The 23,205-nt window shown below is 31.3% G+C and overlaps 1 protein-coding gene across 1 annotated transcript; it reads left to right on the top strand.

Moving 5' to 3' along the window:
* The first annotated feature begins 163 nt into the window (after positions 1 to 163).
* Positions 164 to 21,543, top strand: LOC129227985 (protein SGT1 homolog). Its single transcript, XM_054862610.1, has 6 exons — positions 164 to 296; positions 8,702 to 8,798; positions 11,085 to 11,192; positions 15,869 to 15,947; positions 19,183 to 19,361; positions 21,340 to 21,543. The coding sequence occupies exons 1-6, from the start codon at positions 268 to 270 to the stop codon at positions 21,445 to 21,447; spliced, it is 600 nt and encodes a 199-aa protein (XP_054718585.1). The 5' UTR covers positions 164 to 267; the 3' UTR covers positions 21,448 to 21,543.
* Positions 21,544 to 23,205: the final 1,662 nt, after the last annotated feature.

Below are 23,205 nucleotides of genomic sequence, written 5' to 3'. Positions count from 1 at the left end.
TTTTATATTACTATTCTAAGTTAAATTATGTATTCATTTTATAGAATAAACTTTTAAATTATTAAATTTCTTTCATTGTATTAATCTAGTCAGTGAATAAAATTTCAAAATGTATTTGCTATTATATATATATTGTTTTATGAAGGCTAAGATCGAATACGACACACGAGTACTCAACTCGAAAACGTGGTGTTTGTTTAGTTTTCGTCCTGTTGTGGTGCGGACGGTGGTGCATCAAAAAAGAAATCATATTTTGGAGAATTAAAAATGGAAAAGTGTTCTCATCCGAATGTGAAGTATGTTGGTTATCTTCTTATCAGTTTATTGAAAGTATATTTTAATCAAAATTTTGTAATTTAGGTCCTGCAGATTTGTAAATGGAACCTTCTGGATTTGTGAATGAAACAAATTATGCGCAGTGCATCTTGTGGCTTCGAAGTTAAATTTTTATGGTTCTTAAATTTAATTGTAAGCTGTGAGTAGTTCATTGCTTGTAACTAAAGAGCAAATATTCTAATTTGTTTGTTAAATACAAATACAAAAGTGACGACCAGCTACAAACTCTGGGGCCAGCTAGGCTAGTCCTTGTCAATTTTCGCATATAACCCTGTTGAAATAGTAATTTTTCCTGATTTGAGGATTTGCCTGGGATTTGAAAAGCTTAAAACAATGACCCTTGGTTTTGCCATCTGTGCAGAAATTTAGCTCATAAACGGTATTCATTTTTAATGAACTAGAATAACTGGAGCACGTCCTTTCATACTTTGCTCAAGATTACACATAGTAAGCATTAATAGCCTGGAATCATAATTTAAATTTGACAGCTTTTTTACAAACCTTGTATCCCTCTTCAATCTAACCTTTTCCAATAAATTGATATCTTTCTTAAAATAAGGAGACCAAAACTTAACAAACAGCATATTCTTTTTAAAACAAAGAACTAATTTTTTTTTGCGCTATATATTGATTAAAATGAGCACATAAATAATACTGAAATGAAAAGTAATGTATATGTTATGAGATAGTTGCTAAAATAAATTGATTAGTAAAATTAATTCAAGTGTACTAGCCCATGAAGGTACTAAGCTCATGAAAGTACTTTTTAAAAATCCATAAATGATTTTCAGTTACCCATTAGTGTACTTGCCTCTTGCATTTGTTTATTAGAAATCAACTTGTGACCTTATATTCAACATCACACATATTTATCATGTTTTCATTGTTCTAGCAATTGGCCATCAATTTTAATGTAAGGCTTGCCATTTGTGGAATCATGGGCTACTGGTTCATCAAAAAAGATGCATGTAGGGGAGGAGTAAGGGATTGTTGCTATTGCCTCTAATGCTGATTTCTTTTTCTGTACAATTGGGAGATATTGGATTTTAATGTCATCATTGCAAAAGACCTTCTCTAATATAAAATTGAAGACTTTTTCAAAAATTAAGGAACTATAGCCATCATGGGCTCCCAAGTTCCATCTCAATTATCATGAAAGAATAACATGAAAATATCCTATTAATTGTAAAAATTTAAGTTTTTTGTTTTTGTGGAATCAATTAATCCACATTGTAAAAATTGCTTGCTTTGTTTTTGGACTTCAAAAAAAGAGGACACAAAAGAAGTTGGAAGTAAAAAGGCAGTTGCCCCCCCCCCCCCCAAAAAAAAAAGAATTAAATTAATATAGTTAAAGGACATAGCCAAAAATACTGCAGAATTGCAATTTTAGATACTTTCAATTTTGAGCTGTTATTGTGGTTGAATCTCCCCCACCCCATTTGTACCTGAGTATTTTTTCACTTATGATTCCCTTTTCTGCTCTTGTCATAATAATAACCACTATTAATAAAGCATATATTCAGTTATTGCACTGTTTTTTATAATATAATACTCTAAATAATAAGTTGTTTTAGATTCAAACACATTTAAAATTAAGTAACTTTCAAATGTATATGAATTACAATATAACCCCGATTTAACTATTGTCAAGGGAAGGGCACTGGGAAAATTTATCATTAAATCAAATATGTTGTTAAATTGAAGAGCATTGACATTCAATGCAGTCAAATCCGGACCAGGAAAATCTATATTGAGGAAATTAGGCATTGTTAAAGTTATACTGTATACTAGCTTTTACCCGCGGCTTCGCTCGCTTTGATGTAGATTTTGTCAATAAATTCAGAATCCAATTAGCATTCATTAATCCTCAAAATCACAGATGACCATTTTAAGCGTATCATAAAAATTAAAAATATTTCACCAATTCCTTAAAGAGGTCGCTTGGCGAGACTGGAGATAAATAAATGAACTTGGCATCTGCCAATAAATACATTTTTATTGATTTTTTCACGGGTTTTGAAAGTTCTGTTTTGTTTATTTGCTTATTTGATTGTTTTGTTAAGCCTGTTTAACGCCATCTCCTTTTAGGTACTCTGTACGATTTCTGTATCTTAAGAATACTTTTAAGAGCCCATATTCATTCTATTAAAATTAAAGGCGGGTAGTCCAATAATTTTGCTGTGAAACTTAAATTTATCTTTTGTATGCAATAGAACTGGACCCCAAGTAAAATCAATATGGACTAAAATGATTTACCGTATTATTCTTACTGGACCAGCAGCAGGTCAGTCAGAAATATTTCTCGAAATCCCATGGTTCTTGCACATTTTCATTTCCAGTATAAGTAGTGATGTGGATCGGGTAAATACCCAGCGGGTAGGTAAGTATTTTTTGGGTATTTACCCAAGACCTAGGTAAATACCCAAAAACTGGGTATTTTACAAAAAAATGCAAAAAGTGAATGGGAATGTTTTTTAAAAAGCTAAATATGAAATAATAAATAATTGGTAAAACTGATACATACATATGTATTACATAGTTGATAATATTTTTTATTGAAAGACTCGATGAAACTATGAAAGAAACATATCGTGAACCAAAGAATCTTTCTTTTCAATGTTATAATTTGAGAAGTATAAGCAATTCAATGATGAACTTCAGGATTTCAAAATCACAATTTAGGTTAGTCATATCCAAAATGAAAAAAGAAGGAAGCATGAGGGATATTTGGAATAATAACCTGAGAAGTTATTAAGACTATGATGTTATTTACTTATTTTATGATAATGTGTTAAGTGATAATGTGGCAAATATAGAAACAGTTTTCACATAAATAGAGACGTACCGAGTAGCACTTTGGCCGAGTACCGAGTACTCGGCCTTTCACTACTCGGCCGAGTACCGAGTTACCGAGTACTCGGCATTTCACTACTCGGCCGAGTTAACAAGTACCAATTATGTTTTAAGAAGAACCACTGACACACACGTGATCAATTTTGAACTTTTTGGAATAGTAGTATAGACCTCTTTGTCCAGATGAAAGTTTTTAAAAATAAATTCCTGCTGAAATTTAATTTCGCATTATTTAAAAAATTTTGTTTACGTCAAAAATTTTACAAAAAAATTATTTTTAAAATTAAAAATAAATAAATAAAAGGTATGATTGATCAAGTTGGAATTAAGACAAACTATACCAATCTATTTTAGTTCTAGTCTGCCAAATATAAATAATTTTTAAATAGCAAATGTGCAGGAACACTGCACACACGTGTTTCTGCGTTACAAGGAACGTCTTTATCAGTGCATAAAATGTGAGCTAAAGAATGTTAAGACATTCGACAAAAAAATTCGACTTTTGTCGAATGCCTTTAAATCTACAAGCTCACATTTTGTGCATTGAAAAAGGAATTTCCTGTAACGCCAAAACACGTGTCTGCAGTGTTCCTGCACTATACTTTTAACGTTGTTTTATTTCCCTTTTTTTTAAGCAAAGGAGTTTTTGTATTTCTTATAACTAATTTTTGTTTGTAGCAAAACTCTATTTTTTTTTTAAAAATACCATATTTTCTATACTTACCTTTTTTTGCACAATTTTTAATAAATAAGTTTTATTAACTTTGGGGACATTAAAATAAAGATTTATTCCATTAAAGCATTAAAAACTTCATTATTCTCAAAATTTAAAATTGACTTGTAAATGCTTGCAGAATATTAAACATGCTTGCACTTTTTTTATAAATTTTAATATCTGTCTTGGACAATATTCAATTTTTTGCAACTACTCGGTATTGGCCGAGTATCCGATCAGAATTTGGCCGAGTACCGAGTACTCGGCAAATTGGCCGAGTATGCCGAGTACCGAGTAGTTACCGAGTACTCGGTACGTCTCTACACATAAACATTCTGCAAAAGATATAGGTTAATAAATAGTAATAATAAATTGAGCAACATTTCTTTACATTTTGATGTCAATCAGGGACATATTACTGGGTTATAAAAGACTAGAACCTTAAAAAATTGAGTTTGTTTTTTTTTTTTGTATCCAGTTATGCTTTTTACTTTTTGTAGAATGGCTTTTTATATCTGAAATTTGGCTATCAACTTTGATTAGGCAAATCCAACACATTTAATGTGAATATCATATATTAGATTGCTAAGTTGTTTCACACAATAATTCTTTAAATATGTGATCAGAATACAATTTTTGGGCAAAAATTTATTGTTTTGTATATGGTTGGTTATATATATATTATACTAGTGATGTTCCGGATATCCGCATCTGTTACTTTTTTTGACGGATCTTAAACGGATCTTCTCTATTCTAAAAATTTTTTAATATTTGAATAAAAGACTCTTAAATTCTGTTTAAATTAGGTTTTATTCCCTATTTAAATTATAAGGTATCATTTCAGATGCCAACGGCCTTCTGAGACCTGTTTTTTTTTTCTTTTTTAATTTTTAGTTTAATATTAGTTTTTGATAGAGACGTACCGAGTACTCGGTAACTACTCGGTACTCGGCCTACTCGGCCAATTTGCCGAGTACTCGGTACTCGGCCAAATTCTGATCAGATACTCGGCCAATACCGAGTAGTTGCAAAAAATTGAATATTATCCAAGACAGATACTAAAATTTAAAAAAAAAGAGCAAGCATTATATTCTGCAATCATTTACAATTAAAATTTATAAGTCAAATTTAAATTTTGAGAATAATGAAGTTTGTAATGCTTCAATGGAAAAAATCTTTATTTTAATGTCTGCAAAGTTAATAAAACTTATTTATTAAAAATTATGCAAAAGAGGTAAGTATAGAAAATATGGAATTTTCATATTAAAAATGGATTTTTGCTACAAACAAAAATTAGTTATAAAAAATATAAAAATACCTTTGCTGAAAAAATAAAAGGAAATAAAACAATGTTAAAAGCACAGTGCAGGAACACTGCAGACACGTGTTTTGGCGTTACAAGAAATTCCTTTTTCAATGCACAAAATGGAGGCTTGTGGATTTAAAGGCATCCGACAAAAGTCGGATGTTTTTTGTCGAATATCTTTACATTCTTTAGCTCACATGTACGCATTGAAATAGACGTTCCTTGTAACGGGGGGGGGGGGGGCAGAAACACATGTCTGTAGTGTTCTTGCACATTTGTTTTATCTGCTTTTAAAAATTATTTATGTTTGGCGAACTAGAACTATAATTGATTGGTATGCAGTGAAACCCTCCTAACGGACACCCCTCTATGCTGACAATTTTTAATTCCCCAGTTCCAATGCAAATAACATTATTAAACCCCTGTCCTGCGGACACCTCTCTATTGCGAACAAAAAAAATTGTCCTGTTAGTGTCCACATTAGAGGGATTTTACTGTAATTTGTTTTAATACCAACTCGATTAATCATACCTTTAGTTTATTTATTTTTAATTTTAAAAATAATGTTTTTGTAAAATTTTTGACACAAACAACATTGTTTATATAATGCGTAGTTAAATTTCAGCAGGAATTTAGTTTTAAAAACTATTGTATGGACAAGGAGGTCTATACAACTATTCCAATAAGTTCAAAATTCATCACATGTGTGTCGGTGGTTCTTTTTAAAACATAATTTGTACTTGGTAACTCGGCCGAGTAGTGAAAGGCCGAGTACTCGGTAACTCGGTACTCGGCCGAGTAGTGAAAGGCCGAGTACTCGGTACTCGGCTACTCGGCCAAAGTGCTACTCGGTACGTCTCTAGTTTTTGATATTGATTTGGGGTTTCTGTTATTCTTCATTTTGGTTTTTCTCGTCATCCTTCAAAAAAAAAGTGAGACAAAATTCTCTATTAACTGTTTGTAAAGGTGTTCCCGGCTCTGTTATTCCGTTTTTATAGTTTTTAAAATGGTTGCGATTCAATACTAAGTTGTATTAGGGCAGTTCTCAAAAGGTGGGAACAAAAAAGTTTACTTTGAGCAATTTCAAAAATTTTCGAATTTGACATCAATTTTGATTTTATTCTATAGTATGCATACCTAGAACACAATATATGAACATGAAAGGACAGCAGGTATTTGTAAAAATTGTTAATTAGCAAATTAAATCAGCAGTCTGTAGGTAACAGATTTTGGACATTGTTGTCCTGTAGGTAACGGATTTTGGACATCATCATAACGTAAGTTTCACCATTTTTGACAATTGTTAATCTGATTTTTAACTTTTCCAATGAAAATTTTATTTACTACTTTTTAAATTTTGAAATTTAATAATAAAGAGGATAATTAATGAAATACTTGAATGGCTATACATGCTGCTCCTTACATATAATAAAGTTTTGGAATGATTTTGAAGAAATTGATGCAAAGTTAAAAAAAAAGCTTCAAATTAAAAATAATACAGTTGTAAAAAGTGACATCAGTTTTAATAATGAATATTTTTCTAATGTCATAAGGATTAAAATGATGTCTAAAAAAATTATTGAAGAAAGAAATTCGTATTCCTATTTGGAGATCGTTAAATTATGTTTCCAAAAGAAAGAAGAGAAAAAGAATTCTAAAATAATAAAAGCGGGGGAAAAAAAAAAATGCTAGCGCAGGTGATAAAGTCGCCAAAACTGGTACAGCTGACGATAAACTACATTTATCAAATTGGAATTCCCCTCTGGTAACCTTTAGCTTATCGTATACTGTGCTGTCGCCAACGGAGGTTTGCTTGGCGATTTTAGCGCAAAATGGCTTTTGGTTCGATCATAAGCAGCCATGTTTCTACTGTAATTTATGTATTGTTCAATGTGTAACATATTAATTATGCAAAATACCAATGGATTAAAGAAGATAACATTATAATAACCTTTTTTATTGAGGTTAGAAGACAGTAGATCATCAAAAATTTTGAATAAATGGACAGAATTTATCGGCGTCAAGATCGTAACGCCATTTGGACATCTCATATGTACGTTTAAAAAAAATTATTTTTCTTCTAAGATACTGCATAAAAGCTTATGAAAACACTTTTAAACAATTAAAAATTGATTCTGAGGCTCGATAAACACCTTTAAAATGAAAACATCATATACTTAGTTCTCAAAAAATAGCATTGTAAAGATCGTAAATTTTGGACATGCATCAAATTTCAAACTTACTATTTTCTAAAATCGTTTACAAAGTGAATAATCTGTCTTTACTTTTGTTATTTGTGTAAAATATTAACAAAAAATTATTCAGTGTAAGATTCATACCTTTAAATTTCTTTTGAAACGTATGGAAATAATTTTAAAAAATTTTTCTTTAATGGTACATTTGCTCAGTTAACGTTTTGGTATGTCCAAAATTGCGCCTTTTAGCAAAGAAAATATATTTTAAGGGCATTTAAACAGCATTTTTTCCATAATTTATGTCAATTCTTGTCTCTATACAGTATTATAATTTAACTCAAAAATTTTTGAGTTAATTAAAATGAAAGTTATTTGCTGTTGAAGCTTCAAAGTTGAGGTCTGTGTTTGCTCCCACCTTTTGAGAACTGCCCATTACATCTAATGCACACACAGTATGGAATTAAAGCCAAAAATAGTTTGTACCAGACTCTTGAATTTAATTCTAAAAAAATATTCATGCATTTTTTTAAGCAAAACATTTCATTTTGGCATCAAAATGACTACTTGTCTTGGCGGAAACAAGTTGCAATATGAAGAACTCAAGGAAAGCCTTGTTTTATATTTGCAACATGAAAATACTTCCTGTTTTGGCAAAACCGCTTTACAATATAAGTCCAAAAATCAAGATAAGCCTTGTTTTGGATTATGAGATCCACTTAAAATTGCGAATTGGGGGGGGGGGGTTGCAATTACCCCTCGAACTTTGGGTGACAATCACCTCTTAGTTTTTCAAGGGCTTTAACGTACTGCAAAAATTGAACAAATATGATTTTTTTTCGATGAATTGTTCCCAAATTTATGATTTTCTTTAAAATTGGAATAAAAATCATAGAATACTTTTTTTTTTAAATGAAATGTACCCTATGTTCACCCCGGTATGTGTATACACAATGTGTATACAAAATTTCATGATGATTGGTTGGGTGGTTAAGGCGTGAAAAGGTAACAAACAAAGTCACTTTCACATTTATGATATTAATAAGGATAGCAGAGGTATCCTTGTGTCTATGGTAAACCTATGCTATGCAAATTCATAAAAGTTCAATAACCTTAACTGTTACTATTAGTTTTTTGCTTTTGCATGAGTTATAAAATTTTTACTGATGCCTGAGCACCAGTTATACAATGTTTGAAATTATGCAATCTTGAAAAAAAAAAAATGGTTAATTTTATCTAAGTTGACAAAATAAAGTTGAAAGTTTCAAGCAAAAGTATTATTAAATTTCTCTTTAATAGATATGATTGGTACCAAACTGAAACACATGTTGTGATCAACATTTTAGTAAAGCAAATCAAAGCTGAAAACGTGAGAATTGACATTGTCGACTCTAAGGTAATTCTTTTTTTACTTCTTTTTATGAAAACACTGACTTGTTGCAGTTCACGGTATTTCGATTTTCAAACTTGATGCTTTTTAAAAATGAATCTTTTATATCAAGCACTATGTAAACAATTTTCAGAAAGCTATTTTCAAGTTTGACAGTAACAGTATTGTTTTCTGTTTATTTGGGAAGCAGGTGTTGTAAAGTAACACTTAAACACCCATGACTTGGTTCTTCTGGCTATCACAGTGGTATTTACATAGCTATTAACTTTTATGTGTTTCATATTGTATTGTTACTACTTTTCTCAATAAAGTTTTTACTTCTGTAATATAACTTTCAAAAACTCATTTTTAATACAAATTGAATGTTTATTTAGCAGAGACACTAAAATATACAACCATAAGTGATATTGAGCTAAATGTACTGAGTTCACTGTAGGGAAGCACGTTAAATGGAAACTACTTGAAAGCTACTATTGCCACTTTTTACATGCAAGTGAGTCTCATGAAGTGATTTATGTAGCATCAACAACATACCCAGGATTGCCCACCTAGAGAGCGTGACGCACAATGTAGCATTGAAATTTTTAGAGAGAGGTTTTTTTCTCATGGGGGTTTCTCTTGCTCTTGTGGGGTCTTTGCAATATTTAGGGGGGGGAGCACATACCAATAGACATTCTGACATTCTTTTTTTTCACCAAAAGTTTTCAGGCAGTTAAAATTTCATTGAAGTTGATTACATATGGCTCTACTGAAAAAGTAAGTCCATTCAAAATTTGATGAATTGATTTGAATTTGATTCCTCAGTTTACTAAAATATACTTTTCAATATGGTAGTTTTTAAGACCTAATCAAATTATTAAGTTTTGAACTTATGGTGTATATCTTAATGTTAAGTGGCTCCAGATTTCACAATACTGTTTTTTTATGTAACCCTGATTCCCACAACACTTTAGGCTGCTTAAACAGGATCGAATTTTTCTTTACGATTGAAACATTTTCAGTAAAATAAAGAAAACAACCGGAATAGTTTATTGTAGGGTTTTCTGATAAGCAATGAGAGACGTTTCTCTAGAAAAGTTTCATTTCTCGAAGTGTGGGAGCCGTATCTTATTCATGCAGCTTAATCCACATTGCTTGGGCAATCACACCTTGTTCTACAATGGGTGTTTCCCATATACAAATCATTAAGAGGTGGGGTGAGGGACCCCATATCAGGGGTGAAGGAGAGGACTGTGAAGGGATGCTTTTGCAACTATTTTACAAGAACTGTTCTTTCTTTGATTGGCATCATTTCATGTAAAACATCTGAAAACTTCTTTTTCCTTTCCATTCTCTCTTTCATTTTGTCCCACAATATATACTTACAAAAAAAGCTAAGCAAAGAGAGTTGAGATCCCCAATTGAGAAATTTCCTTGTCATCTGCACCATCTGAATCAAGGTTACCCTTGATTGTCTATGTTTTAGGAACCTTTTTACAATCAAAGTGTTTGAGCTGAGCAGTAACAATCACGTAGCAAATGATCCTTGAGAGAAATAATGAGATAAGAAGAGGGTCGTGAACACTAAAACTCCGTTTGAAAATATTTTTTAAATAATAACTTTTGATTTTTTGTTGAATTAAATGAGCTTGAAAAATGGGTATTTGCTATTTAAATAGACTATAGAATGTGCTGCAGTCTCTGGCTAATTGCTGCTGAAAAGGGTTAAACTATAATCAACCCTTTACATAAGATAATACCTGTCCAATAAGACAATCTGCCTTGTCCATGCAAAGTTGAAATGTTTTATCTCTTTGCCTAATTTCTTAAATCATCTCAAGATGGCATATTCAAGCACTTGGACTGTGACCGTGATATATTAATTTATTCATTTTAATATTTAATCATTATGTGTTAAATATTTCATTATTATCCCCCCCTATAAAAATCTCAAGCATACTAATTCTTGAATTATTTAAATCCCATCATGGGTTCAACTCTACTAATATTTGAAGTTTGGTACACTAAATTTTTTGCATTACAGTCCAAAAATGTTCAAATTAAGTAGTATTTTTTTCCGTAGTTATGCTTAAAATGTGTAAAAGAAGTAAGAATTTATTAGATCAAAAAGTATTAAATTGTTACGATTTTGTCCTTTAAATAAATAAAAAGTTTTACAAAAGCATCTCTAATTTTTAATTCTGTATTAGAGACTATTTATGGTTTTAATGTTAAACTAATCTCTGAAAACTTTTTCATTAGGACTTGAAATAAAATTCTTCACAAAATAAATATGAAATATATTTTTTCTAGCTAAACTGTACTGCAACACTAGCAGATGGAACAGGTTTTTTCTTAAACTTGAATTTAGCTCATGATGTGCAACCTAATCAAATTACATGGAAAGTTCTGTCTATGAAAGTAAGTAGAACAGTTATGTGCCTTATTTAACCATGTCATCATTTAAATTTTTACAGATATTAAGAATATTTTGTAAATTAGTTTTACCTGGAATGAAGTCTCTGGTAAGCCTGAAGTAGCATTTATTTGCTTAAAAGCACAGGGGAAAGTACTGTTACAAATTTTGTAAATAGTAATTGTGTTTGTGATTGATTTGTTTAATCTAGCTAAATTTGGCATTTATTCCATTATCTTTCATCTAAAGTTACCTGAATAACGTAACCTGTAAATAGTTTCTTGTAATAAATTTACAACCCCCTTACATTCGAATGAAGTATATGGTTTTTCCATTTCTGAAAGATAAGATTTGTGAATAAATAAAAAGAAAATATAAGAAAACTTGTTGTAGGATTTTCTAGATGTTTCTTCTCTCGGTATAAAACGCTGGGCGTCTTGTGAATGGAGGAGTCAGTTTGTCTTCTAACTGTGGAGTCGCGTTTTCAGCGTTCCACTGGAAGTGTGTATATATGTGCCTTTGCGCTTTGTTTTTGCGTATTTTGATGTGAATACATGTGGTGACCGTTGAGTTAACAGTGTTGATTGATATTTTCCTAATTGCTATGGTTAATTTAGCAGTTGTTAAGGATATTTCTTGTACATAGTTGTAAATAAATCTCCTGTGTTTTTCTCGAGTACTGTGTCATCATTTAAAGAAAGTTTGAAGTTGTATTACTAACTCTTATTAGTGCTTTAAGAATTATTTTGAAGAGTGAAATGTTTGTATGTTACAGAAAGCTTAATTTTTAAAATGCACACTCATTTATGCGTTCATTTACAGATGGTCATAAAGTTTTCCTCTAATTATAATTTATCTGCACAAAAAGTTATAAAGATGCTTGTTTCAATATATAATGATGAAATTCATAAAACTGTTAATAATGCTAATTATACATGCAGTTAAGTTTAAAAAATGATTAATTTACATCTGAAAGGGGAGGGTGCTTCATTTATTCGAGGGACTTCTTTCAAATTCTAATCATGGGCATCGCCACGAAGGTGCAGCTAATTATAATGTAAAAATAATATATTCAGTTGACTCTTTGTTTAAAGAGGCTCAATTTGAACGTCTTTTCAGAGTCTTGAACCTTCTACTGTAGTTTTAAAAAAATTCTGTTTAAGGTCGCAGTTTACTTATAGACCATTTTTTGTGGTCCTTTGAATGTCATTAAATAAGGAACCGACTGTAGTTTTAAAAAACCATCAGTTGTTGATTGCATTCAGTTTGCTCTTAATCATTTTTTTTTTTTTTTAATCATTAGAGCAATGTTGTACTCCGAGATGCAGAGTGGGACTGATTTTGGGGTTAAAGGAGTCAGAGTTGTACAGTTTAAGGTTTAAAATTTCAAGAGTCAAGAGCCTGTTATTTTCCCTGAAAGTCCACAACTCTGCCAGTGCTTACATAGTAAGAGTAGGATTGATTTTGGGGTAAAGGAGTCGGAGCCAGTCACACCTTTCCTCCGACTCCACAACCCTGGTTGTGCTCCACTTTTCAATTCAGTGCAAAGAAGGTGACTCAACACGAAGACATTCCTCATTTGCCCATCTATTTTATATTCCTTCTTTTTTTTCCAACAAACTGGAGAACTTCTGATAATGTTAATGAGGAAGCTAGTGCAATATATTGATCAATATTTCCCATAATCTGTGGAGGTGGTTTCCTTCCCGTTTTTACCCCCCCCCCCCTCCCTATAAGCATTAATTATAGAAATTAAAACACAATTTTACTTTGAAGAAAAAATTTGTATTAAATAATGCAATCCAATTTGATGTTATAGATAAGCTGAATAGCAAGAATTTTGACTTTTAGTTTTTATGTATTTGTTTATTTATCTAAAAAAAAATTACAATTAATTTACCAAGTAACTAACAAACTAATTAAACTACTATAATTACACCCTTGAATATAATAACATTTTGAGAACAATATATTAACTATACAAATATATGTCCTCCAAAAACATAATTAATTGTGTTGTGTACATTTTTGTACACAACATAATTAATTGTGTTGTGTACATTTTTGTACACTTTGAAAATGTGTAAATTGTTTTGAAGAATTTGCATTTCTGTTTTTCCTCCCATTCCACAAAGTGAATATAGAGATATAATCAGTAAATGTTCGCATTAGTGAGTTTCACTTGAAAAATTCTTGATTCAGTTGCTTAACATTAAATACCAGGTTTCATATATAATTTTTGTCAATGTTGGCAGGGTTCGTACGCTCCGGGAAAACCGGGAATTGTCAGGGAAAATGACACTGTCAAAAATGTCAGGGAAAAGTCAGGGAGTTTTCAAATTTTGTCCTCCAAAAATTTTTTTTCCATTTTTTCCCCAAGGAATTAAGTACCATGAGATCTAGTCTTCGTTTTTATTGTGATTTCACGAAAAAAATTGTACATTTGTATCTAAACCGACGCTGGCACTTAAAAACTGCAATCGAAAAATGAACGTTTTTTTTTTCACAACGAAAAATGCGCCAAAAGAGCGAAAATTTTCTTACATGGAGTCAGTGAGGGGAACGCATTTCTTTCTACTGCCTAAAGTTTTAGATGAGTTGCCACAACATTCTGTTCGTTTCAGGGTTCGTACGCTCCGGGAAAACCTGGAATTATCAGGGAAAATGACATAGTCAAAAATGTCAGGGAATTTTCCAAATGTGTCCCCAAAATTTTTCTTTTCCCAATTTTTTCCCAGGGAATTTTGTTTTATGAGATCTAATCTTCATTTTTATCGATGTATTTAAAAAAAATTGTAACAATTTTAAAGCAATGAAAAAAGTGGCGACCCAAAAAATCTTCAGCAGCCGCCATTTGTGGCTCTCAGTAGTTCCCAAGGAAAAAAAAATCAGGTGAACAGGAATTATGCACAAACTCAACGGGAGAGAAGACAATTTACTGCTTCGGAAGCACAACCTGTAGATGAGAGGGTTAATCGGGGGAAAATCGTTTTTTTTTTTTTTTTTTTTGATCGGAAAATCATTTCAGCTACGTGTGAAACGTAGTCGCCATCTTTGGTCATTCACAAGATAGAAGTAGATACGATCCTAAAATGCCTAAGTTTCTAAAACCAAAGCAGAATTGGATGTTTTCTTTAATTGAAAACTGATGAAAATAACAAAAAATGGTCTGCAAATTGTTTTTCTTTAATTATTATTATTTAAAATAATTTTCTTGAGAAATGAAAAATTTTGTTCTTAAAACAGAAGGATAAGATTATATCCTCACTGAATTGGACGCAAATGTGATAAAAACTTTTCAATGAATTGTAGTTTCATGAAGATTTTATTATTTTTTAATTGTCTTCTTGCGACAAATTAAAAAAGTTTATTTATTATTTTTGGGCATAGCCGCCATATTTGGTCATTCCCGAGATGGAAGTACACAAGACTTTTTTAAGTGCCTAAGTTCCCGAAAACGGTATTGGATGTTAATTGCAGTGCAAACTATTGAAAACAACACAAATTGTGCCTTTTTTTCCCGGATAATTTGTAATTATTTTCTGGAAAAATGCAAAATTTAATCTTCATAACATTTTTTTTTATTTTAATTGATTTAGACTCATGTGCTAAATACTGACTATTTTGCTTTTATTGTAGTTTTTTAAAGGATTCTTAATTATTTATTACTACTTTTGTACTACAAAATCCAAAAATCTACTTATTATTTTTATTTTTTCACTTTGTCGCCATATTTGATAGTTTGCACAATGGAAGTAGACTTAAACTTCCAGAAACAGAATTGGATGTTTATATCAATGTGAACTATTGAAAATAACATTAAATGTGCAAAAAGTTATGAATTTTTTGAAAATTAACTATTACTTTCTGGAAAAGAAAAGTTGAAATTTTAATGTAAGCTTCCTTTATTATGTGAAAAAAAAAAAAAAATTTAAAAGATTATTAGCATTGGCCTATGATCGGCGGATGTTGATTTTTGTTACTATGCATTACATGGTATTCCGATCGATTGCAACAAGTTAATCATATTTATACTGAAATTTAGCTTTGCATTTTGCTCAATATGTTTTGTGTAACCTACTAATAAGAAAATAAAAAGAAGTATTGTAAACCAAAAGCGGATGCTAAAAGGTTGCTGCAGGACTACAGCAAAACGCTGTAATATTACGCGTGACATCAAAGAAAAGCTAAAATAAGTTGAAAGTACTCTGTTTTCAACAAATAGTAAGCAAATTAAAACAATTTTGAACAAAATGTTTAAAAAAAACTTAAAATTTTGACAGAGAAAACAAAGGGAAAAAAAATTCCAAGGTTTTTTTTAAATTTAAATCTAAGGGAAGAAGTTTCAGTTCGTCTGCATTGCTACTTTAAACAATTTTAATTATTTTGAAAATATTACTATTTAAATTTAAATTTTGAATAAAGCGAGTAACCTGGAATTTTCTAAAAAAACAACCTGGAAAACCTGGAAAAGTCAGGGAACTTTTTTTAACCAAAAGTGTATGAACCCTGCAAGTTGGTTATAATAAATAAATGATCAGTTCTGAAATGAAAATGAAACAATGTCTGAAAAACAAGTTAAGTTTGAAACAGTTTTTAGTTATCTTACGTTGCAGTATTCATATTGCTGTAAAATATCTGAAAGTTTGTTTTTTAAAGCTATGATTGTTTAATTTTTTAGATTGAAATTAAACTAAAAAAGGTAGAAGCACTGATGTGGAAAACCCTGGAAGATGATAAGAAACATGAATCTGAAAATGGTAAGTACTGATGTCAGAATGCTCCTTCTTTTGCATAATTCCACAAAATTGACACTCTTTCACTGTTAAAAATATACGCATTAAGCATGCAGACCCCGAAGAGTTCCTATTTTTCCTACTTTTTAGAGCTCTCTCCTTATTTTCCTACTTTTTCCTTTTTTTTTTGCTACTTTTTCTTTCTTTAGTCTAGCACTTCTAATTGTGCATTGATTCTTATTTTTTACAATGCCACACCAATAATTTTCTTCATGTTTCAATTTTGAAAAGCAAAAGAAGAAATCAGATCCTGAGCTTTTCATTGACTGATTACATTAATTTCTGAAACGAACGCCGCGGCGTTTGCGTGTATAAAAGTTAAATTTTCGTAAGTGACTTTTTTTGCCGTTGCGGCGTTTATGATCGACTTTTCTTTTTTATTGCTCCGACTTCAGTCCTACTGCATTAAGGAAACTAAAAGAAAAAAAAAAATAGATACTGGGCACATTCTGATGCAATTATATATTATTTACCCGTCAATTAGAAGCTTTAATTAAAAGTAAACGGCGATTGTTAAAACAATGCGAGAAAAAACCGAATTTTCTATTCGCCAATTTTTTGTATGATTACAAGTGAAATGGAGCCCTATTTAAACAGAAAGGCAATGTAAAAACTTTAAAAGGAACATAAGGAAGCAAAAAATGAAAAACTTGTACACTGTACATATTTCATTGATGTTAGTCTTTGCTAATACTAAAGCTCAAAGTTTCTCTGTCTGGTTGTCTGTGACGCGCATAGCGCCTAGACCCTTCGGCCAATTTTTATGAGATTTGGCACAAAGTTAAATTGTAGAATGAAGCACCTCGAAGCGATTTTTTCGAAAATTCGATTTTGTTCTCTTTCTATTTCAATTTTAAGAACAAAATTATCATAAGATTGACGAGTTTTTTTTTTTTTTTTTTTTTTTTTTTTTTTATTTACGATCGCTATATTGCATTTTATTCTTCCACATTTAAAACTTTTTATTACTGTATTATTGAAAGGTGTTTCTTTGTTTGGATTTTATTTTCATATTTTTGTAATTAATATCTTTGTTTCCACCAGTTTATTTTTTCATACTAATGATTGTCAGTCGTCTTGACTTGTGTGTAGTCTTCCTATTTTTTCCTCCATTTTTTAAGTGATTTTTTTTCCTACTTTTTCTACTTTTTTTAATTTTTTGATTCCTTATTTCCTACTTTTTCCCCTCAAAACACCACTTCGGGGTCTGAGCATGTATAAATTTCACTTATTAGATTGATAATATGTAATTATTTAGAACCAATCAATTTATTAATATTAATGTAATTTTTCTATCTCATTCTCTTGCATATCTCTATCTTCCAATTGTTATTATTATTTACAGAAGTTAAAGTTCGTGGTGAGATCAGGAGTCTGGCCAGAGAAAATTTGGGTCCGTTAACAGACCCTTCAAAAATCCAATCAACCAAAACGGACCTTTCACAAAATCCCGATCAGATCAACCAAAACACTCTCCACAAAATTCTGATAAGCAAAACGGATCTTTCACAAATTGTTTGTTGAAAGAGAAAATCTCAAATAAAAATATTTTCGTGTGTAAAAATGATAATGTTTAGAACCTTTTTTTTTTTTTTTTTTGAAGTTAAATTAGAGGGTTCAAGTTATACAAAATCTGCTAATTTTGCAAAGAAAGGAAGAAAAAAACATTGGCACTCTTGTGATGCTCCTGCAAACGATAAATAACTACTACAGCCAAATAAATATATTGCTTGTTGTTGGTTTCTTTGAAATAAATTAACAGCTGAAAGTCAGGTTGGTTTATTTTTCTCCCCTCTCATGATTTAATAGACAATAACATACAGCGAAATGAATTTAGAACTGCAAAGGATGTAGGGGTGAGGAGAACGCAATATTTTTACATCCGATATGAGAATCATATTTTATTCTTTTTTCAAGCTAACTTCGCTTTATTAGAATGGAAATAAATGAAAAGTCTCTTTATTTTTGTTGCTTATTTCTTGTTTTTAAAGCGGAATTCAATTTTCTTTTATGAGTAAAAAATTAAAATGCTGAATCAATGATTTATTTTTTATTTTTTTTATTTTGATTCAACAGTGTCCAAATACAAATGACATGTTTATCATAGGACTCTAAAATGCAATTCTAAAATAATTTTATCAAAAATATTTATTTTACAAGCCGTTTTTATACTTTTGATGCCTTCAATTTGAGGATTGTGATCTCTTTGCATCCGCTATGGGAATCTGATTTTCTGGATTTTCGATGTTTAGTAGACTTTTTAAAGTTTTGTTTTTACAAAAAAAAAAAATTCCAAAATTATTTGATTTTTCACAAAATTAAATAATTTTTCACAAAAAACGACTCCTGTGAAAAATCCTGGACAGACCCCAAAAGATGATAGGATCTCTGCCAAAATCTCTCAGGTCTTCTCCTTGAAAATATTGGTAGTAATTTATAATACTTTGGGGGGACTCTCCCATCCAAAAGCTAAGCTTTGAAATTTCAATTTTAACCTTAATTTAACTGGTTAAGTTGGATTCATCTGAATAGAGCAAGTTGTGTAAATAAAAAAAAAAGGCGTTATACAATTTTAGAGACATTTGTTTTACATGACCAAATTATTAAAGCAACAAAACTTAAATAGGAAGCTAATATGAATTAACTTACAGTTGACTCTCGATAACTTGACTATTCCTTTATCTCAAAGTTTTCATTAAGTCCCATATTAATTTAATGTTTTCAGTCCAAAGTTGTCTCTATATCTCAAATACACTCCTTTTAGGTCAAAGTTTTTACAAAGGTTTTGGTAATATTTTACGCATGAAAATTACCAAAATAAGAAAAAGAGTTTTTTTTTTAATTGCCCTGTATTTGCTCCTTACAAACTTGCTGTTTCAATTTATTTTTATGCACTCACCACAAATCTCTTATGTATGCTGAATCATTTTTTAGCTAAGAAATAATGTTTAAACCCATTTTTCTTATGTTTCTTTCTTAAATATACTTTTTTTAAGCAAAAAGTGCATGTTGATAGAGGCTTGCTGTTTATTCTAAAAATAATTCGTATGCATGTAGTTTTTGCTTCCGATCCATTCATGGCAATACTGAAATTGGTATGAAACATTCATTACTAAACTTCTACAGTTGTTGATGATGATTCAATGCCATGCCTTTCAAAATATCATAAATTGAGTTCGATCTATTTCATATTTTGCAGCCACTAAACTGTATCCATCTTCTAAACCACAGAAAAAAGACTGGGATAAGATTGCCTTTGAAATCAAGAAAGAAGAAGCGGATGAAAAGTTGGAAGGCGAAGCTGCTTTGAGTCAGTTGTTTCAAAAAATATATGCTGATGGATCAGATGAAACCAAAAAAGCAATGAATAAATCATTTGTAAGTGCTTTTATAATTTTGCTTTATTACTCAAATTTATAACAGAAAAGTTAAACAGTTAACACATGTAACAGTTCTTTAATTCATTTTTTTCCTAAATATTTGTTTTACTTTTAGTGTAACAAAAACTCTTACCAGTTTGTAAAAGAATTTTCACAACTTTTTACTGGTCCACAGCTCAAAAGAAGTTTAGAAATGCTGTACTAGTTGTTTTCCAAACTAGTCATTTTGGTGGGGGGGGGGGGGGCAACAGTTTTTTTAGACTTCTTCGGGAGTCTGTGCAGTGTTTCTATGAGTGTGCAGTGAACTTGTCTTGTCCTTGTTCTTTGCTTCTAGCACTGATCAGGTTTTTTGCGTCTGGTCAGTTTCATCTGGGTAGGATTTTAAAATATTCTTATGTTTTTATTACATTGGGTTTTTATTTTAACAATTTTGTTTGTTTGAAATAAAATAAGTACTTTTGATTTGTTGATTATTTTTGGTATCGACATATTTTCTGTACATTTCATTTAACCAATATGGTGTCAATACAAATATGATATATACTGACGAATGATCATTTCTAAAAGCATTGTGAGAGTGAGAGGAAACTGCCCCTCCCTATAAGAGAACCTCTGACTCCCATGCTCTTTCCAAATCTTGCCAAAGAAAATTTAAAATTGCACTTTTAGGATTTCAGTTTCAAAAAATTTCCAGGGGAGAACCACATAACTGTTTTTTCTGCCTTTATCTGACCAAAAATAACACTGGTCCACAATGTATTTTTAGGAAGAAAGACGGACTTTAAACTTCAAGCAAGAGATTCATACTGTGGAGGGGGGGCAACTAAAAGCCACTATCTATCTTGCTGCACCTATGTTTGCTCCTCCCTAACGGGAATCCTTGTTATGCCCATGGAGAAGACGCAGTTGTTCTAGATGCTCCCCTTACCTACAAAACATTACTTGGGACTCTGAGAAATAGTTGTTATATTGTCTATGTCAGTGGTTCCCAACCTTTTTTTGTTTTGCGAACGCCTTCCAAAATCTGTACGAATTTAGCAAACCCCTTGTGCACTAAGTACTAAGTGACAAGCACCTCCCGCCCCCCACCATACACACAGTAAAATTTGAGGGAAGTTTTTTTTTTTTTTTTTTTTTTTTTTTGAGAAACAAAAATAATAATTTGCAAAACTTTGAGGTAGAAACATTGCTACAAGCTAAAATGATAGCTAAGAAAATTACTACAAAATAAATTCAACAGACCAAACCCAGTGGTTTTTTTTTTTTTTTTCAGTAAGTTACAGCTCTATAGCCAGGGCTAAGGCAGGAATACATAAAATACACCGCCAGCTCAGTCATTCCATCCGAGGACTGCAGTTTAGTATTTTTAGCACTCATCAGCCCGGAATAAGAAGTGACTGAGCTAAATGAGGAAAACCTCTCATTTTTTACTGTGTGAGGTTTTTCTGCGCAAATTTCATGAGTTCCGTTTTTACATAGAGCACAAATCTTCATTTTTTTTAATTCCGTAAAAATGTTTACGACGTACTTCACTATAGTAACAAATACCGCCATTGCACTTATTATGTCACTCGCATTTTTGGCGAAGCACAGTAAGATGCGTGATAGCTCTTTGTCGCACTCAAATGATAAAGAAATTAAATATAGAAAATCAGGTAAAGATGTTTCAAACGCTCTCATATGCTCCATATAATGTGTCCATCAAGTCAATCGAATTTTCAAATGTGCAAGAGACAAATGAATAAATCATGAACAAAAAACGCTTGAACTTGAGACTTCATTTCTCACAAACATGTTACTTTTCCGCCATTACAATACTGTTTTTGCAAACCCCCTTAGTGCCTCTCGTGAACCCCCAGGGGTTCGCGAACCACCGGTTGGGAAACGATGGTCTATGATGCTGAAATATATAGTTTACATAACTGCATTCTCAAGTTGAAGACTAACTGAGTATTGAATATTGCCTTTTCCTCTAGATGGAGTCTGGTGGGACTGTGCTCAGTACAAGCTGGAATGAAGTGGGTGCAAAAACGGTGGATGTGAAGCCTCCTGATGGAGTTGAATGGAAGAACTGGGATTCTTGAGTGTGCCATGTGATTTGTGTTTGTCATTCATTTTTTTTTTTTTTTTTTTTTTCATTTTAATTTCATTCATGTTTGAAATAAAATTTTGCTGTGTGTCCATTTTTGTTCGCTCTTTTCATCTCCTAAATGGCGCTTTTCCTCTTGTAATGTTAATTAAAGGTGAAATAAAATGTAAATATACTTATTTTTTAGAAGAAGGTTTAACCATTAGGTCGCAAAAAAAGGCTCAAAAGATGTGTTCATGTACACATATACAGTCAACTCCCGATTATCCATGGAATAGGCTGTGGCACTGAAACCGTGAGTGAGGGAATTGGCGAATAATCTTCAAATTAGGTAAAAACGATGCTAATGTATGTATGCAATATCTTTAACAGATCAATAAAACTTGCATACACATAAATTATAGCTAAAATGATAACAGAATATGTAAAAAATGCATATAAAACAGGGTTGAGTTTTGGACAGTCTGAAACTAGTTTAAGGACAGGATAAGTGGTTTTTACCATCAAAACTGTCCGAAAGTGTCTTAAACTGTCTAAAAGTATGCTTAAGCTAAAGGGATATAATCTAATCAATTCGTATTTGCTGTAATATTCGTAACGCCTAAATATAAGTATTAATAAGTTTTAATTAATGATTATTTGATAATATTTTACTTATAAAAAATTTCAAATAAGTTCATTACATAAAAACTTCCTTATGTAACAGTAGGTAGAGTTATTAAAGGAAATTCACAACACTACAAAAGACAACTAATTTCAGTTCCAATTATAACTCAAAGGAATGCTACTAAATGTATACTGTATTACTTCACATTATCCGGCATGTCCCAAAGTTCGAGGGTCACCAGATTTTCAATAACTCTTACCTGGTCCTTTCCGGCATGCCGGAAAAATCGAGGTTAGGTAAAAAAATAATACTATAAAAACATTTGTTCAGCTTTAAGAACGAATATAAGTTCTATGCATATCTTATTAGTATCAATATACAGTTTAATTTTGTAAAAATATTTACTAACAATGTCATTTTTTATTTTAACAGCAGGGCTCCCAAATGGTCCGCTTTTCCCGCCAAAGTCCGTTTTTTAAGGTTAAGTCCGCTTTTGACCGCTTTTTAACATTTTGGTCTGATTAGTCCGCTTTTATATTGTTTTTACTTAAAAATCAGATTTTAAAAGTTTCCATTGTGTTCAAAGATACTGTACACCCAAACACGTGGCCGCAGCGCCTTAACCTGACTTTCCCGTATTATTTCGCTTCAGATTGACGTCATTACTCCTTCAACCGCTGCAGCACGGAAATCCATAAAAAAGAGAGGTTTGGGGGGAAGAGTTATGACGTCGAATCGCGGAGCTGGGTGCTACCGATATTTCTCGGAATTGCAGCCTCACGTTTGCAATAACGAATGAACTTTCCGATCTCGATAACTCGAATATTCATCTCAAAGTTTTCATTGGATCCCAAGCTGTTGAGACTGTTGTGTCGTGCGTTGGCTGTAATAGTAACGCTGCTATGAACCACCTCTTTTGCAAATAAATTCGGAAGTAATCTCGTGGCGCATGCGCCATTTTTTTTACAGGCGCATATGTTCGTAAATTTTACGCCCTTGAAAAACCTTGAAAAGTTCCTGAAAAATATAAAGTTTTTTTTCCAAGTGCTTGAAAGCCTTGAAAAAGTATGAAAAGTTTCTTTATTGCTTGATTCTTTCAAAAATCATTACAAGCAATCTAAAGCATACTTTAGATTGCTTGTAATT

Source organism: Uloborus diversus, chromosome 8 (genome assembly GCF_026930045.1).
Source record: "Uloborus diversus isolate 005 chromosome 8, Udiv.v.3.1, whole genome shotgun sequence".
NCBI classification, from domain to species: Eukaryota; Metazoa; Arthropoda; class Arachnida; order Araneae; family Uloboridae; genus Uloborus; species Uloborus diversus.
The sequence above is the reverse complement of the archived record's forward strand: the minus strand, read 5'-3'. Positions and strand labels throughout refer to the sequence as shown.